The sequence below is a fragment of the Anneissia japonica genome, unplaced genomic scaffold (genome assembly GCF_011630105.1).
Source record: "Anneissia japonica isolate Jap-2015-1 unplaced genomic scaffold, ASM1163010v1 scaffold288040_len302811_cov187, whole genome shotgun sequence".
Lineage (NCBI taxonomy): Eukaryota > Metazoa > Echinodermata > Crinoidea > Comatulida > Comatulidae > Anneissia > Anneissia japonica.
Window position 1 is genome coordinate 105,810 of NW_022715091.1, and position 18,917 is coordinate 124,726.

The window sequence follows — 18,917 nt, forward strand, 5'->3', positions numbered from 1 at the left end:
GCGCGCTTTGAACATATACCAACCCATGCATAGAGTGGATGAGATAAATCGCACTTGGCAGAGTCAATAAATGTGGTATCACAATGCAGTCGATGAGTTTATTCATCCCCTAATATTTTCCCGCCAATTTGTTAGACACATCATTTTTATGGTATACTGTATATGATGAAATAACATTTTAAAAAAGCATGTTTGTACATGTAAACTTGTTTTGGCACATGGGAAGGAACCTTAAAAAAAGGTCTGGCAGTCAACGTGTTAAGATCCAGCATCACATAGTAATCATAAGCAACAGAGTTTACAATCATTAATTACAGTATAAATATATATAGACTTATATAAAGTTGAACAGATTGTTAAGATATAATTTCATTCAACAATCTACCTTAATGTATGTTTAAATATTCAGAGCTTACACAGTATGTAAATCAATTAATTATGCTTACCTACAGATTATAAATTGTACACTTTGTATTAATCATTAAAATCAAATTAAAATTTAATTTATGTGATCGCATTCGGAGCTCACTTATGTTTTAATATCACTAATTATAAAAATAATTAGGCCTACCTCTTCTATTAACTTATTCAAATTCTCTGTTAATTCCACGAAGTACAGTGACGAGATGTGACCTTCCTGCGACCTGTCAAGGCAGTTTCTGGCTTGTTCAATTATCTGATGTACGAGAAATGTATACACTGCATCCCGGCTCTCTTTCTCTTGTGAATATTCCTCTATGAATTTCTAAAATAAAAACATGAGAATAAAATACATATTTCTATTATTTTGTGTATTTTTACTGTTATTCAAAATTTATGAAAAAGGGATTGGCTTCTTCTATACATATCATGTTCTTTTTCAAAATGTTTTTTTCTTAATGTTGAGAAATTTAATACAGAAAATGGAACAATTTCCAAATTGGCACAATGTTAATATTAATTAAAGTTGACTTGTAATACAACATAAACATCTTTTATGATATTTCTAATATAGGAAAAAGGAGTATAAACTACATATTATTGTTTTGTGTATTTTTACGGTTATTTGAAGTTTATGAAAAATTGATTTGGTTTTTTTAAAAATTGCATGTTTTTTTTTCAAATTTTTTTAAATGTTGAATAAACTGAATACAGAAAACGGAACAATTTAAAAATTGGCACAATGTTAGTATTAATTAAAGGTGACTTGTAACGAAATATAAACATCTTTTGAAGTTTAAAAAGGAAGATTGATCAAATCTTTCATGAAATGTTAAATAACTTTGACATGTCAAATAAACCAAAATTACTCAAGGAAACCTGATAATAGCAACATCATCTTAAAGATTGTCGATACATTTCGATTTTGAGGCTGAAAATATTGAGAAAATACAGCAACTCTCCTGACAAATATAAGCCAGTAACAACAATCAAAAACATCAACCACATTCATTCTACACAGTGTGTTGAAAACTTGAAATATCTAAGGATAATCAAAAGTGTCACTTTATTAATGTAAATCACCTTTATGAACTTCTTTAATGTCAAAAAAAAGGAATATTAAGACATTGCTGGCAACCTAGGAAGGGCACTGGGTCAAGCCAATTGTTTTACAACTGTTGTGTACTGTGTAGTAATGTATTTTAATTTATACTTTTCTAAGGATATAAGTCTTCAGGGCTTACTTGAACAGCAGTAAATTTCAATTTAACATGTAGCTTTTGTATTGCTTTTTATTCGATGAAATTTATTGGCATGTTTTTAAAGGCATCTTCTATTACTAACAACATTCTATGAAAAAAATCCATTTCCAGTGCATTATTTTAAATTAAACTATTAGGCCTACAAATAGTAAGTAGAATACTCATTTCACTGATTCTTTATATTTACTTAAGCAACATAATTATTAATTGTCTAACGACTGTCTATGTACAAATCCAATAAAAATGCATCAAAAAGACTAATTCTTATAATTAGTATAATATATTTGATTGATTAATTTTATGTATCTACTCACTCATAAATTAGTTCATTTCTGTAGTTTTTTATTGGTACATTCACTCACTTATATTTATTTTATTTACTCATTTATTTCTATTCATTCACATAACCATAAATTCAACAATTCACTCAGTAAATAATCATTCATTTTTTCCCTAACTCAGGTTTAATAATTCAGTTATAAATTCATTAATAATTAAGGTGTTTCTCATTTATTCACTTAACATAACTGAGAAAACCATTCATTTGTGATCCATTCATTCACATAAAGTAGGTACTAACTAATCCACATTAGCTAATATAATTATTTGCACACCCAACAATATTCATTAAAACTTTTTGATCACTATCTGAATGGAGTGTCAATTAAACTTTACAATTGATCAATCAGAAAAGGGCCAGCATATTCACATGTCTTGTCTGTCATTTGTGCACCTTAGTAACAGTATCCAAGGGGGCGAGACTTAGTTAGAAAGCTCCATTATCGTTTGACCTACAGCAGTCGAAATTCAATGCAGATATGTTCTGTACAGTATACATCTAATGAAGTGTACGATCAAGGAACAGATTAGAATAATTATAGACTCGATGTCTCTGGCTTCCATATCCTAAAGGCATTCAAAAATTTAGGAAGACGAGTAGTCCAAATGTCTACCATATACTGTAGCCGAGAAACGAAACACTTTTTGCACGTAAATAAAATTTGATAGAATTACAACAGTAGTTCTCCTTAAAGTTTTACATTACTTTAATAAAACGAAATATTATGTCTATATTGTTTTTCTAAAGTAATTGTATTTGTTTTATGTTGTTCATATGTATATGATCAGAGTATTACATTAACATTCAATTTCTATGCAAATAATATAAGAATATTTCCTATATTGGATGAATAAATATTACTACAACATTGTACAATTAAAAACCGAAAGGTCCACTGATTAATCTCAGATAAGAAAGTATAATACATACTCCAAGTATGGAAATACACGCCATCGTGTTGGGATTCAATATTTCGACATTAATTATGTCATCATCAGGATGATTGATGCATTGATTGGTGCATTGATTCCTGATGATGACATAATTAATGTCGAAATATTGAATCCCAACACGATGGCGTGTATTTCAATACTTGGAGTATGTATTATACTTTCTTGTACAATTAAAGTATTGTTAGATTTATGATGTTTTTCCCAACATTTCCAGGATGTTATTTCAACTCTCGCTACTATTTTATCCTTGGATGCCACTTCCCAATTTCTACAATTTGACCCCTAGACGCCATTTTAACCCTGGCTCTCATTCGGCCCCTAGCAGCCATTTTAGCTATCTGTCATAAGTAAATGCTATTCTATTGAATATCTTTTATAAAAGGGTCAACAGGAAAACCCATGTTCATATTAGGGCAACTTCTCTTATACCCATTTCCCCTATGTGCAAAAAATGTAACAACTTGTAACATGTTTCCCATGTGCAAAAAAAAAAAATGCTAGGCTCTAACAAGATTATATCTATCAAGTCTTCACACACGCATTCCTGATTTTTGAGACATCTTGTTGGTAATGCCATTACCCATTGGATTTTTTTATATATTGAATGTATTAAAAGGGATTTCAATATTAAAGTAAAATTCAAATTCATAATCACTAACTACTGTAGATTGTTAGTCTTTAAAAAAATTTCCTTGGCCAAACCTTATCTGGTACAATCATTGTACACAAATGCGTACCAAATGAAGAGTTACACCACTTCACATTTTCAAGGCAACGGGAATGAATTTTAGCAATATGATTTCTCACATTTAACAAGAAATCTATATAATAACTGTAAAGAAAATGTATGAAAATGCTTTGAAAAAAAGAGAAATGGTATTTGGATCTGCCTAAGGCATTTTGCATGCACAATGATGATCTCAAAAATTTCCAGATAAAATACTAATATTTCTTGTGAAATTTCTGAAAATTTATATGGATACACTTTCACAAGCAGATTTTTCTTGACAATTTGGCAAAATGTGGAATTGATATTATATGAAAAATGGGGTAGGGAAAAGAAAAACATTTTTAGTAAACCACTGTATGCTTAAAAACAAAACCTTTATATTAAATGTTTCTTTTTTATGTTAGTTTAATTCCATTTATTAAAACTCATCTCATAGCACCATAGTCTGTGTTGTATTGTTACTGATTTGAAGGCCTGTTTAATGTTAAGTTGATATTAAATTGATATTACTGCATGAAAAATGGGGCAGAAAAAATAATGTCTTTAGTAAACTACTGTAATTCTAAATTTAATTTTTTTTAAATCTTTATAATTAATGTTTTTCATTTGCTTGTTATTGATTTCAATTTAATTCAATTTTATTAAAACTCATCGCACAGCACGTAGTCCGTTTTGTATTTCTATTTATATGAGGGCCTGTTAATAGTTTACAAGCTTTTGCTATAGGCTACTATGATGAAATTAAGCAACTAATATGAATAGGAAATTATGCTCAAACCTTCTAAAAATGATTGTACAGAAGTTGAGAGACAACTATGCCTTTTATTATTAATTACGAACAAGTATGATGTTTGTACCTGAATATGTAACTAAATTTACTTTAGATATTCTTCGGTAAAATAATACATAATTATTCAGAAATGAGATATGAAATTCCATATACATATATAAGCTTGAAGTTCATATATCCAAACCAACGCAGGCAAGTTCAAACCTAAAATGGGTCAGACCAATATTAGGAGGACTGGAGTCTTGTTAATCTTTCTAATGAACTGATATATGGTTTGCAAAGAAAGTACGCATTGGATGTCCGATTGCGCAGACATATATAAATCTGGTTAAAGGCGATATCTCATTCAATCAATAACAAACAGTATAATTCAGGATAATTATATTTTTGACAGCCACAGAAAGATAATGGAGGCCTAAGATAAGACTATTAATAGACAATAGCAGTAACTGTATGGGTCAACATATTAATATGCACTTTCAATGAATGTTTACTATTATTAATTCTTTCCCCACTTATATTGGTTTCACTATACAAGTCAATATTACAAAGAAGCCCTTTCCTGTTTTTAAACTAATACTTTTACCATAAATGTCCACATTTTAATAATTTTAGTGTTTTAAATAAATAACTAATGTTTAATATTACACCAGAGTGCTGAGGTAAAACAATCCACATGCACATTTAATTTTACATTTAATATATCTCCAATAGGTCACAGATAACGCCACCAAAATTTTGAACATGCATTGTGGTGTTTTTACTCGTTCGACATTTAATATAGTTTTCTATATTTGTTATAATTTTATAAGAAACACTGGTATGGTTCTCCCTCCAATGTTTAGGTAGCAATATCAACTAACTGCACGGAATAGTCATTATTCGAGGAATATTATTGTTTAATAGCTAAAAAATATCATAATTGTTATTCTAAATTAATGGAGGGATTGGAATTACTCGCTGACTGATTTGATACATTATCTAGACAAAATTGCAGCAGTTCCTTATTGCAAGTCAAATAATACCATTTGTTACCAGTAGCATGAACTTTACTTTGCTTTCTTCACAAATCAAACACTGAATCAATTTAAATCTCATGTAATAAACAGCATTTTAGAAAAATTCCTCTGTAATGTATATAATTTTGCCATAGTTAAAAAGTCTATAGTTTATAAAAATAAAAATATAAATAAGATTATTATTTTTAAACTTTTATGGCTAAATTTTCTTTTTACTTTATCATTCACTGTAAATTTCTTTGTACCTCGGTACCTTCAGTACTATGCTCTTTCTTATTTATGTAAATAAACTGAATAAAACTTTTTAAAACTACGCTATTTAATCTTGAAATAATGCTCAAAATGGACATGAAAAGAAAAGAACAATTATCTTAATTTGTAAAATACTCATTGGATTTTCATAAGGGCCAAAAATGACACATATTATTAATTCAACCACAAAAATATTTGAATGAAAGTTACTCTAGTGTCAAAATTGAAAACTATAATCTATTATTATTAATTTTAATACGAAAAGTTCACATTTACTATCTTATCATGTAAAACAATACTTCCAGTTTTTTCTATTTATGGCTAGCTATGATGTAATTTGTATTATCTAACTAAAATATTAAAATGACCACAAATCCGTTGATATATAAGACAGTTGAGTGGTTGGCTGAGACGTATTGTTCCTGCTTATTGTGCTAAACACCACGGTTAGCATTGGGTTTGAATTGAAGTCTGATCACTTGGCTCCTCGAATAACCCTTATATTTTGATTCGGGCGGCTTAAAGACAATGTTTGTATCCGTATGTGGTATTGTAGTTAAGTCGGATGGCACTGCACTGCGGCTGCCGTGCAATATACCGTAGTTATTCTGGTTTACATTTTCTATAATTTATTTCAAAATGAAACTAAATTAATAAGTCAAAATTGATAAGCTTTTTTGTGCCATAAATCACAATATAACAATTCCCTACACAATGTAGCAGATCTATCTAAATACACATCTACTTGTAATATCTTTAATACAAGTTCCGTGGATCATCGTTGGTGGATTGACATTGTAGCATCGAATGAGTGACAGACTGTTCTCAGAGGACGGCTGTCGGAACTGTGAGACAGTCATGTGATCAATGATATCATCTTGGGTTGGATAAATGCCAGGTTGCTCTGGCAGCTTCAACGAGTGATTCAATGGTAGATAATTTTCTCAAGTTTTAATGGCGTACTCATTTTTGTTGAAGAGAATTATTGAGTCTGTTAAACTGTGCTAGGTAGGAAAAAGATAACAATGACAAGGATGATGATGATGTCAATATGATGATTATACAGTAATAATGATAATGATCACAATGAGGACGAAAATGATGATGATGATGACGACAATGATTAAATGATGATAATGATAATAACGATGAGGTTGATGATGATGATGATGATGATGATGATAATGATAATTATAAGCTATTGAGGAAAATGGGGATGATGATGAAGAGAGATGATGGAAATAGTTTATGATGTTATTAATGTATGAGTGTGATTATGAGATGAGTGATAACATTGTTAATGATTCATGATAATTATGATAATAGTGAAGTATGGTGATTTCCAGTATCATAATATTAAGCGTGATATTGATAATGAAGATTATGGTGAAGTCAATAAAGGTGAGCGATGACAATGATGATAATGCACCTAAAAATACTTAGGAACTAATCATTACTTAACGCTACTGTTGCCAAACCTCAAAATCTATAGGAAATTTGACGTATTATAAACATGAAGCAACCACGATGACAAGACAACATGTGACATATATTAATATATGCTGGTTATGAAATATGCATATTTAATTTAAGCCCAAAACCATTGGGTCATAATTCACTCACCCTCAGTTCAGTTTCCATCTGTTGTTTGGCCTTTGGAAATCTATCTTTGTAAAGACTGTTCATCAGAAGTACTTCAGAATCTAAACACATGCTGGAAGAACTGGGGCTAGCGCTAGAAAAGTAAAACAAACAAATTAATAAATGAATACTATATGCTTCAGCTCAATTCCTACAGTATCAACATCATTTATCATACACCACGTATCATAGCATAATACTCATTCATAGTAATTATTTATTAAACCTGAGCGGGAAAATGGTTTTCATTAAAGTGTTTAATAAAGTAATTGACACAGAAAATATAATTTAAACCTGTTTTATATGTAGCTCTCTCACTCTCAATGGTTTAAATAAGCAGGTTATTTTAAATATATTATAATAATAATAATAATAATAATAACAATAATAATAATAATAATAATAATAATAATAATAATAATAATAATAATAATAAATAATAATAATTGTCAACTTATAACCGCATATTATAGACTAACCTCTATGCGCTTTATATTATTACCCACGGTCACTGGATCAAGCACATGGAACACAACACTCATGTATTATTTTAACCAATAATAAATATCAATAATATATCATTTATAATTTTCATTATTCATTACAAAGTAAAATATTGTTAAATGTTGCCAACCATTGCTGGAACAATTGGGCATCAAAAAACAAGCATTGTATTTTATAGTCTAAAATCTCCAGCTTAAAGCTATTTCCAGTGATGTTGTAAAGATATAGAAGATTTTTGATCCATCACCAATGTAGGTTACCAACCTACGTAATTATTCAAAGGAAACCCAATAGCAAACCACTGAAGTGACCCATACAGGAAGCTATATCACTGGAGAGAAGTTTCCAGTCAAATCTAGCTGACCATCGAATATTACAGAATCATAGCATACAGTATTTTGGGAATTTACAGACAATACGGATGCTTGATTTGTGGTGGTGTTAGTGAATAATGCACTTATGTAATATTGGAAAAACAAATTAACATTGTTGCAATCGACTGGTCGTTCTTCATTAAACCATGCAGTGGTAACATCCTATTTACCGAAGACGACCAGACGAATAGAAATTGGTAAATACGCAACAAAACAACTGCATAGTTACCATGATACATGCTAGCGTAGTCAAGGTTGCTTCAGCTTGCGGTAGTTGGGTTTAATCGTAAACAAATATTATAGTATAGTTTTTGAAGTCTGTTAGCATACAATCATTTATTGACTTAATGTACAGTAGGCAAATATTATAATTAATATTTTCTGAAATTTAATCTAAATTATATTAATTTTTAATGTTTTTGCTCTATTGACCAATCCATGTTTGTTTTGGTCATATGGATAACTTATTGCTAATTAACCCACTCTGGTTTTTGGTAATTTCTGTTGTCAACGAAACAAATTTTACAAACCAGTTTTTGAAAAATATACAAAATTGATAATTAGCTATTTTTAAGCTAATTTAATTATAATGGTGCAGAAACCAGTGAATATAATTCAGCTAATCAATGTAAGGAAATGCTATACAAGTATGGCCTACTCCACAATTCTTAATTATCATGTAATGTCAAAAATTTACAAAAAACAGTATATAATTACGAGTTGAGTGGTCCAGCAGTTAGGCGGGGGCGCTATAATGGTATAAAGTAATCAGGCATTATTACCGTTCGATAATCAAGACCTTATTTCCGTCCTTGGATAAGGCACTTTACTCTCATTACCTGATCGTTCAGTCACCTGTTTTACAGCTAATATTCACGATAAACATCTCAGTATCATGATTTTGAAAAAATGTAGAGATACTGTACTACTGTGAACCGACCAACTGGTAAACGCTGCTCTGTGGCTGACGTGGGCCCACTAGACTAATACAAATTTGTTGAGTTGATGTTCAATAAAGGATCATACATTTACATTATAGTCGTAATATCGGCATTGGTTTAAGATCTTCCGTGCTTATGGGTTAATTGGTAGACTACAGCCTTTAATTCAGCACAATTGCGCTGCAAGTTAAAGGTTAATATATTACGCAAGCGCAAATAATGTTGAATACAAATTAAACATGTCAAAGTCTTAAAGGAGAAGTTTACCGATTTCATGTAATTTGATAAATGATTTAGCATAATCAGGTAAATAATCTAATTTTTGAAATTACGAATCTTGTGCGCATTTGTTACATAGACGTTCTACCCTAAAGTTGTGATGATGAGTTAGATGCAGCACTCCATCCGAGTTTAGCGACAGGCCATTGTAATGCAGAGGATCGGGATGTGGTTCTAGACAAGTTCTTTGCATTATTACTATGAACCCACCCACAGAGCATCAACCTTTTTCCTTCCACAATATCAGCTAAAATCCAAAATTTAAATTTTGTATATTAATTTGTAGTAGTTCTCATAACCATGATATGCAGTAAGACATTTAATGTACCATGCATACAAAAACCACCAAATATGTAACAGATTTTGTATTGCCTGTGTAACATAAACTGGTTTCTTGTTTGGTGCAACTGTAAACAATGCAAGGATTCTATTATTTTTAGACATTCTTTTGGTTTCATTTTACCTATTGAAAAACTATATTGTTTAATAATACTGTAAAAAAATTTTAATACTGTTACCAGGGCTATCTTAGAAAGAACAGAGCAAGCCAATAAATGGTTATTCCCTGACTATGATGAAAGTCCAGATTCAACAAACACACTGACATTCTAATGCCTTGAGAAGTTTCAAACCACACAGGCAGTGAATAATAGGATTAGAATAGAACTGATTAATAACAATGGGTTTAACTGTCAATCCAGAAACTGGTTTGCTTGCGTGAACCCATCACACGTTATCATGCACATAAGGGTCCAGTACGGACCATGACACTGCACGATGCACTTAGGATTTGAGGGCTCTTTTCTTTTTTTGCAGTCGCCGATACTGTGAGTCATCGACAGAAATTGAAAACACTCCAACTGAATCACAATTTCATCTTCTGACACAATTAATCCCTTTTCTTTCTATTCTTTTTTTTTTTTTTTTTTTTATTTAACCCAAATAACTGAATATAAGACAATACTTCTTTTTGTACTGATCTACTAATAGGATTAGTTTGTTCTTAGTCTGAGAATATTGATAAAACCTGAGTTTTTAAGCCAAATAATGACCAATTATTAAAATATATATTCTGATTCAGACACAATTAATGTCTTTTCTTTCTATTCTCCAGGCCATTTTTAAAAATTTCATTAACCTCAAATAACTCAATATAAGACAGTACTTCTTATTTTGTTCTTAATCTTGGTTTGTTCTTAATATGGACTGAGAAAGTAGATAAAACTTGAAACTTTAATCCAATTAATTACGCAAATATATATTTACGATGATTTATTATCATTCAAAATTAACTGAATTAGTTTTAATTAAATGTATTGTTGCTCGGACTCTTAGTCATTAGTTTGATATCGTTACTGACTCACAATGAATTGTCATCAAGTCAAAACAATCATTGCTCATGCATTATCATAGAGGTGGCATGCCTAGCATTGCTCATTTGCATAAAACCTGGCCAAGCATTTAAATATATCGGATGTGCAAGCAGCAAGCATATTTACTTGTATAAAGCTTGAGCATGGTGGTGCCACCTTAAACTGCTGAAGCTGGGTAGATTGCTGGAGATTTATAAAATTTGCATAAATTCACTTCTTTGTATAACATTTTATATTTTTAATGAAAAAAAATGAGTATTATCTTTATTAAAAACATTCAATTGAATATATTTTTCTGTTTTAAATAATTGAAGTGACATGCTCATGAAATGAAATATTCCTTTTGATTGAGTATTCTTTCATTCACCCATCTATACATATTGAAATGTAAATACCCTGAACTAAATATGATTGGTTGAATGAATAATTTAATATTGCACGTAGGTAGATCTGCCTTTTACTGTCAGAATGTATCCAGCTTAGCTTAAGCTGACTAAACTGGTGGTAGCTACTGTGTGTGCGCTGAACCATGGTGGTCCCCAGTTCAATTTCCATTGCTGCTCTCATTTTGTTTCAGCTGGAGGGCTGAAATGCAAGTTACGATGGTGCACCATCTTTTGGATGGGACGTTTAAGCCATTGATCCTGTGTTCATTTAGGGCCAATGCGCATGTTAAAGAACGCAGTACACTTTTCAGAAAAGAGTAGGGGATTGTCTCCCGGTGGACTGCCCAATCACCACCAGAAGGACCCTACTCACGGAAATAAGTCTTCTACAGACTTTCGTGGGTTATCCTTAGTGTTTACACCGAATAAATCCATCAATCCATCTACCCAACATGAGAATCGTACTTTGTTGCATAAAATTATGGATGTCCCTTTAAGGGCAATATAACTGTACCTCAGACTTCTAGACCTAGGTCTGATCTTTCCCTCATCTTCTTCTGGTACTGGTTCTGGTTGACTGCCAAAGTGTTCAAAGAGCAGGTTAAGATCGTCCATGGTTGGCTGCGACGGTAATTGGTTCAAGCGTTCTTGACTGGAACATGAGGACTAAAAGGCAAAACAATTAGAAACAATATTATATTAGGAATAGCTAAAAATTAAGCACTTTATTACCATCTAAAATGAAATAAAATAAATATATAAATTGGGGATTATGAAAAATATATTTGTTTTACTTAGTTGTCAATAAAATCTTTGGTAGAAGGTAAAACTAAAAATTTGAAACCTGAAGCTCTCTCTAGGTACACAGGCCAGAGTGCCTATCTCTCTTTGGCATTTGGACAAATCGTGTAAGGTCATTATTGTGTAGAATGTTCATTACTGGTTCTCCAGAAATAACATATCATTTTGTATAATAAATACCGTATCTATCTCATTTATATTTGAATTCTTTTTGGAAGGTGATAATCATAATATGAGGGCAGATATGAAAAATATAAACTATAGAATAAATATAGTACTATCAGTAAAATCATAATCTAAATTACTTCTCAATATGAGAAAGTTCATAATTTAATACGATACTGATTCATTTGATTTTCTTCGGCATTTATTATCTCATCAATTCAAATTGCGATGAGATCAGTGATATCAAAACCAAAACCCAAAAAACGATAGCTTCAAAGACAGTAATAAGGAGGAAAAAACAAGGAATGATGGGAAACCAAACAAGGAATGACGTGAAGACATACAGATACAGCTGAGCTTGGTGTGTTGGTGCCATAGCCAGATGACGGCAGAGAGTGTAATGACCACCGGCGTCCATCGGCCTGCTTCACAGAGTTAAATGCAAAATGTAATCCATGCATGGCGGATGGTCTCGGGCTATCAGCTGGACTTCCTACGAGGATTAAAAAAAAAAACATGATTAATAAGTGTGTTTTACATCAGAGATTGTCTATTATTGATTGGCTTATATACATATTCATAGAGATTTTGAGAACTTGCTGGACCACAAACTATATTACTCTACAATAAATACATCTGTAATTAATAATAATAATAACAACAATGTAGATAATCTAATAATCTAAACTAAAAAAATTAACATAGAAAAAAGCAAAATAATATCAAGTATTAATATTACTTTTAATTTACCTTAAAATATGTGTTCATGTTATCAATTATGACAAATTTTATATTCCTGGTATATACGGACTGTTGAAGATCATTGAAACAAACTAAAATATGTACCACACATTAATAATTATGCTTTTGGAAGAGGAGTGTATAGTCTTTTGAAGGCAAAATTCTAATAGATGCTAGACACACAGCACACACCTTATACATAATTTGGATCTGTACTTATATTAACATTCAGTACAGCCATATTAAAAACATTTAAACTTACAGTATTGATGTAGTAAGGCACTACTGTGACGTGTTACAATATACTGTACTACAATTTATTTTGAAAACGTGAGGTGTTCTTATTGCAATAAACTACCTGTACTCATATATTTTCCTTTTCAATTATAATACAGATATAAACACAGTTGTGTCCAGATTAATAGATTAAGAAGATAATCATTTTCAACAGTCAAATTGATTGTTTTGTTAATACTAACCTAAGAATAATGCCACATCATTAACATAACATTATCATTAACAGTACAATTCATGGGTCTTAGTTTAAATCATGAATGGCATTGGTAACTATTTCCATCTGTAATGGCAACGGTAATAATTTCCATTTTTCATGGTTTTTCAAAATAAATGTGAGGTTGTCTAGATAAAGCTCATGTGACTTTGTTCAACTGTTAGTCATTCAAAAAATCCATCAAATCAATTGATTTTTGTGCAATGTTTCTAGGAAATCGCTATTCAAACATTAGCATTGTATTACCAGGCTTTTTTTATGGCCAATGTTTAAAAATGCAAGTCATCTAAAGTAAATGATGCGATCAATCCACATACAAAGAGGCTTGACTATGACCCTAGAGCAACAAAGCTACAAAAATTATTATCGCCACTATAATGTAGGCGAGTCCCTTATAAGAAATATTATTCTAAAATTAATAACATTCTATTATACTTTCCAAATATTTATTTCAACTCAGTGATCTTTTTTTTAATCCATCATGGACATCAACTGTAGCATGGAAAAGGCATGATTACATATTTATAATACATTATGTAATACAATGACTTAAAAATCATAATTTAAATGAAAAGAATTAAGTTTAATTTGCTGGTGATTTGTAGAATACAATGTTACGCACGTTAGATGGCATTAGAAATATTATAATCCTAATTACAAGTAGATATTGATACAAAATGAAAGTTATAGCCTAAATAAGAACTAGTTTGTTGCACCATGGAGGTATTATAATACCTCCATGGTTGCACCAGGAGTTGTTATACAGTAGTGAACAACTCCCTGGTTGCACAAACAAATGAATTAGAAAAACTTAAAAGTACAAGCAAGCACTTCTTTACTGAATTACTGAGAATGTTATATAATGAAGTCAAAGGGAAGGAGAGGATTAGACATTGCCACGTAAGAAACAGCCTGCTCTCTGATTACCAAATTTCTGTCAGCGACAATTATTGTTTATCATAACGTGTATCTTTCCTTTGTTAGTGAACTGTTGATAATTGTTAATGGGATTATGAGTTCATCCTGTTGTTGATACATTCTGAGAGAAATGACAAAACTTTTAAATTCTCACTTTGTAAATCCAAATTGAACAATCATTATACAAAACATTTTTTTTTTTGGTTGAAATTTAACAATAATTGATTTATTACAAAGCATACACAGAGAACCTTCAAAGGGTCACGAAAGTGAAGGAGGCGGAAACTCTGTTATATTCAATAAAAGAAAAACAATCATTTGGTGTCCTTTTCGTGATGTCTTCTGTACAGTACATCTCTCGGTAAGTTGCTAGACTTGGCAATAGCATAGCACCAGCTGTCACATCATGAAGGGGTTGAACCATTAACCTATTATGTCCATGATTGAACCAACCAACCAACCAAAACAGAAAACCAGCCAAAACTGAATACCTCAGGTGTCCAGACCTTTAAAACAAAACTGGACAAATTTGGGAGACTGGTCCAGATGCGGGGAGAGTGGGGTTGCAGGGTTGGGGGTTGCAGGTTTGGGGGTTTCTTAATTGTATAAAGAAAAATAATTGTTGTATTGTATTGTTGACATATTATTTTCATCATTATAAAACATAGTACCGAGGGAGTGCAGTGAGAGAGCAATTTCTGGGCACCTACTGTAGGTCCTTATTCTCATGCTGCAAAATCCTGCATCCTGCCAATGGGTTTGTTTACACTCACATTTATACTAAATATATTAATTGTTTTTTTTAAAAATTAGACTATTATGTATTCTTTTTGTGACTACAGTAAATATTACAATGTACTGTAGTGCATAGGACACCACACCACCATTAATTTATATTTTTATACTGTACAGTTGTATTATTATACAACCAATCCCATTTTTTCCAGATATACAGTACGGTAAACAAATTATCATCAATTACATCGCATTACTTGAAGCCAAGTACGTGCCAAGTTTGACAGCTAAAACACAATGGCCGTGTTTAGATGATTTAATCATGCCATTCGCTAAGCCATTCGGCAACAATTCATTTTAAATTATTTTATATCTTTTATAATTTGTTTTTTATGTTCTGTTATTATAATTATGTTGTTTAAAGATATGCATGGCAAGTAATAATATACTTAATACTTGCGGAACACCACGTAGATGGTTCTGAAAAGAACGGTTGTTTGTCAAAAATGTCTCAATATTTCGATTGACTTACTTGAATCGTCTTAAATAATATATGCAGAGAATGCAAACAGAGAAATTCTAAACAGGAAAACAGGGTTTTGATACAGAAACTTGCTGCTGATTGGTGGAAAACTAAACAATAACTAATTATGCTAGTTTTAAAGATGCTTTTTAAAACTACAAATATGAAATATAACCAAAACTGTTACAATATAGTCATAAGAATTAATTTCTCATTATCTATATCTACTTTTACAAAAAAAAAATGTTTTTGAATTTCACATATGTAAAAGCTGTTACAATACCATTGGCAATAAAACTGCAGAATTTTTTAAAATAAATTAAATTTGTAAAAAAATGTCTTGTAGTCATAAGGACGTTGTAATAATTGGTTTTGTAAATTGTGTGATTTGTTGCATTAACTGGATAACCAGAGGGAATTTGGAGAGGAAAAGGATATTACAGAGCCAAGCCTAAGTCTTTCAACAGAAAAAATAGATGTAAATTTACTGTTGCATTGAGCACACAGAATATTAAGGTAGTAAGAAATACAGAGCAATAATGATAAAATGCTCATTTAAACATAAAAAAATACATATATATTTGTTATTTGAATTTCATGTATGCATGTTGGTTTTGTACACTGGAGAATGGCTGCTTGCAGATGGGTTTCCATACAATCGTTACATCGTCGGTACAGTGTTTTCAGTGCAATCCTTGTACTGGGCATAATGTTGCCCAATTTGAACGACCAAACTGCATCACTGAAAGCTGTCGGCGATAACGTGTAGCGATTGTATGGAAACCAAGCTTACAGTATGTCAGCAAAGTGAGTTGGGTTGTTCTACAATTTTATAACAATAAAATCACTTTCCTAATTTCTGTTCATACACCAAAGAATAAAGGAAGTTAAATTTTAAAAAATAATATGATAAATAGTAATCCATACACTTTACAACAGTTCATAAAATCTAGATTTTACTCCTTTTATTTTAAATTCTCCATGTGTATCTAGCGATGAAAGCTAGTATGAAAGCGACACTGTTCCAACGCTGGTTGTTAAACCACAATAAATATTTATAATACTAATAAGGCTTGAGCTAATCACATACAATTACTTTTGGTTTAGTTAAACTTCATTTTCAAACACTTGGGATCCTAAGGAAAAAATAGTTGTACAAAATGCCAGGCCATTACATTACTTACAAATATTTTCTATTAATAATGAAAACGTGCTTGCGGCAGCACCCTATAAACATATTGTTGAGCAAAAACAAGGTCAATGAGTGATGCCAGCTTATGGCCTAATGGTCTAGACACGTGAATTAATACCAATAACCATCGACTATAATTCTGTATCTTTGCAATTAACAACATATTGCACATCGAAAAAGAAAAACAATCCTCGCTGAAGTGCTCCAGTGATGTAAATGTATACATTGTTCGCAATTTATCTCGTTTTCAATGATCATTAATCAAGATTTTTGCAAGATCAATAACATTTTCAGCCTGTCTGAGCTAATTGTTATTGCCTCTGCTTTTATCAGCCTACGGATAAGACATCTTATAAACACACCTTTATGTTAGGGTCTCATTTTTATTTACGTAAACTCATCACCTATATTGAGCTTACGTCAAATGTTCAGCATCAGAAATATATGGCTGTAATTATCCCATAAGAAGAGGTGCAATTCAATACTATAACTATTAGTGAATGGACATCAGGGTGCTTTATAGCTTCTACCCCTTGGGCTTACCAATATCATCATCCAAATTAATTGTTTTTTATTTAAGGAGTTTAGATCAACATTCAACTTCTTCAAGGCTGCTCCAATGGATGTGGAATGGTTTTGAATATCTGAAGGAAGAAAAAAAAATGCTAAAGCTCCTATGAGCCTAGATTGTGATGTAATAACCAGCAGTTAAATTTGTTACAATGCATAACAATGTCTATGCACAACAGACACTATCTGTGATCCCAAGCTACACATAATGATCACATGATTTTTATTAAAGTACAATATATTGAGTGTAGAATGCAATGTGCTATGAAGTGATAACAAGAATTCAACTATTGTGTGCAACCAAGGACCGGGGGAAATGTGGTCTCTGATTAAAGATTGTGGGGATCACTCTTAAATATTTCTACTGTATACGGGGATGTGCTGCATTTACAGGGTATATTTTTGAGGACTTGGTAACACAAGTGTGGAAATATGGGGGAAGTTAAAGCATTTATAGGGTATATACTGTATGCGAGGACTTGGTAGAGCAAGCACAGGAATTAACCAGGGTTAAATTGGTAGTTAAAGTCCCTGGCCCATCCTGTGTCAAAGTGTCAGTTTCCCTCACAATTTTATTCAGGAATTTAGCTAGACTGGGTGCTAAGGCTACATTTGGTACATAGCCACAGCAGATATCCTGAACAGATGGAAAACGGTTCACCATCGAGAACCAGTACAGATATTGCGCCCTCTCAGGCATGATTGAGTGTCCCTTTTCCTGTTGTCTTTTTAGAGCATTGTGCGATTTAGTGTAAATAGCAGTAGTAACAACAATAATAAAAATGATTTTCTGTAAAATAGGTAGCACGAGTGTCCCGTGTCTTGAAGTAGCTCCTGCACCATTTCTCTGCCGCCTGCCGCCCCCCCCCCTCTTTGGTTGGTATGCAAATGAGCACTCAGGGTTCCAAGCATAATCCAAAAGGTATTATGGAAGTGAACAGGGACATGAATAGTCCTCTTTTGGGAATATCCTTAGATCTGGCCTGATATTTTATCTTGTGTGAAAGTGTCATCAGATCTTTCGGAATAAATTCAAATCATATCAAATCAGGGTCTCTCGATCTTAAGGTCAGGGAATCGATTCCTATTTCAAGCTACTGACTTATTGTGTCCTTGGGCAAAGAACATTACCCATGTTCCTTTTGAACGCTGGTAACCTACCGATAGTATCTTTATATGCACTGACCCAGCTACAACGTTATGAATACTTTCCCAGGGAGTTGAGTGAATGTGTTCCAATCATCTGTACTAATGATCATGAGTATGTGAAGTGCCTATAGGCATTCCTGGGCTCTTTGCTGCCCTAATATTTGACAACATGATCTCTATAAAGACCAACATATTGAAACTATTTATGATCCTCCTACAAAAGCTTGCATATATACCTTAGATAACTTGTTTTACTGACATCTACCACTTATCGATATTATCAGGTAACGTTCAGAATATCTCCATGTCCATTAAAGACGAGTTTTTTACCAGTTTGATGTTACCGTC

At 31.7% G+C, this 18,917-nt stretch overlaps 1 protein-coding gene across 3 annotated transcripts in view; it reads right to left on the bottom strand.

The window, feature by feature from the left end:
* The window catches only part of LOC117109156 (microtubule-associated serine/threonine-protein kinase 4-like), a 32,405-nt gene extending 19,686 nt beyond the window's left edge, over positions 1–12,719 (bottom strand). For 2 of the 3 annotated variants that reach the window (XM_033251408.1, XM_033251407.1), the window contains exons 1-5: positions 12,575–12,719; positions 11,779–11,930; positions 11,005–11,061; positions 7,390–7,501; positions 572–745 (exon numbers count right to left, since the gene is read on the bottom strand). In XM_033251408.1, the coding sequence (XP_033107299.1) occupies positions 572–745; positions 7,390–7,501; positions 11,005–11,061; positions 11,779–11,930; positions 12,575–12,691 (612 nt within the window). In that variant the 5' untranslated portion in view covers positions 12,692–12,719. The remainder of the gene's footprint in view (positions 1–571; positions 746–7,389; positions 7,502–11,004; positions 11,062–11,778; positions 11,931–12,574) is intronic. The other variant, XM_033251409.1, reaches the window with a different exon arrangement.
* Positions 12,720–18,917: the final 6,198 nt, after the last annotated feature.